The 1,144-nt window shown below is 50.2% G+C and overlaps 1 protein-coding gene across 1 annotated transcript; it reads left to right on the forward strand.

Annotated features, from left to right (window-relative positions):
• Positions 1-484: 484 nt before the first annotated feature.
• LOC122729839 (ubiquitin-like protein 5) lies at positions 485-706 on the forward strand. Its single transcript, XM_043968930.1, has one exon. The coding sequence runs from the start codon at positions 485-487 to the stop codon at positions 704-706; it is 222 nt and encodes a 73-aa protein (XP_043824865.1).
• The last annotated feature ends 438 nt before the right edge of the window (positions 707-1,144 follow it).

Consider the following 1,144-nt stretch of genomic DNA (forward strand, 5'->3'; position numbering starts at 1 on the left):
GTGCCACCCCCTTCCTTTTCAGGAAAAGGAAAGGAGTTTGTCATTGTAGACTGTGAGGAAGCAGTCAGTCTCCACGGGTCAAGAACACGAGCATCTGGATTATTCAACACCACGGTTTCTCTACCATCTCAGTAGCCCCATATAACGAGAGCCATAATTTAGGAGCTGCGGAAGGTTGGCCAAGAGTTTGTTTTTAAAAGTTAGAGCGGCGGGCAGCTAGATGGCGCAGTGGATAGAGCACCGGCCCTGGAATCAGGAGTACCTGAGTTCAAATCCAGCCTCAGACATTTAACACTTACGAGCTGTGTGACCCTGGGCAAGTCACTTAACCCCAATTGCCTCACTTAAAAAAAAAAGTTAGAGCGGCTTCCCAGTTTTGGACTTCACAGGGGAACAGGGTGCGGGGGGCCCCCGGCGGGAGCCGTGGCGCGTGCGCAGTGAAGCCAGAGCGCCTATTGAGGGCGGCGGAGGGTGTTCGGGTACCATGATCGAAGTGGTGTGCAACGACCGGCCAGGAAAGAAGGTCCGAGTGAAATGCGACCCCAAAGACTCCATTGCGTACCCGAAGAAAATGATCGCGGCCCAGACGGGCACCCGCTGGAACAAGATCGTCCTGAAGAAATGGTACACGGTCTCCAAGGACCACGTGACCCTGGGCGACTATGAAATCCACGATGGCATGAACCTGGAGCTTTATTACCAATAGGGCAGGGCCGGCGCCTCAGCCCCTATCGGCACCTTTTTTTTTTTAAGTAAAAAGTATAGTAAAATAACTTCAAAAGATATATAAAATTTAAAGCAAGACATGTATCTACCACAAGGAGAGAGGACTTTAAGTCTCTAGGTGAGGACATTAAGAAAAAATAGGGAAAATAATAAGACTTAAAAAAAAAGTACTTTCTCCACAAAAAGAAAAGAAGAGATAGGAAGAGACTCCCTATTGACAGTTAGAAAAGGGAGAGGCGTCAGACTGAGCCGAGAGGAACCTCCAGTCTCTAAACCCCGCCCTCATTTCCCCAGAGGAAAGACCCTAGTTATGGTTTCTCTGCCTACATGCCAACCTTGGGAGGGGAGGGGGGGTGGGGGAAGTAGAGTGCACAGAAGAATCAGCGACCCCCCTGCCCCCGGCTGCGAAGATTTCATT

This window comes from Dromiciops gliroides, chromosome 5, assembly GCF_019393635.1.
Source record: "Dromiciops gliroides isolate mDroGli1 chromosome 5, mDroGli1.pri, whole genome shotgun sequence".
NCBI classification, from domain to species: Eukaryota; Metazoa; Chordata; class Mammalia; order Microbiotheria; family Microbiotheriidae; genus Dromiciops; species Dromiciops gliroides.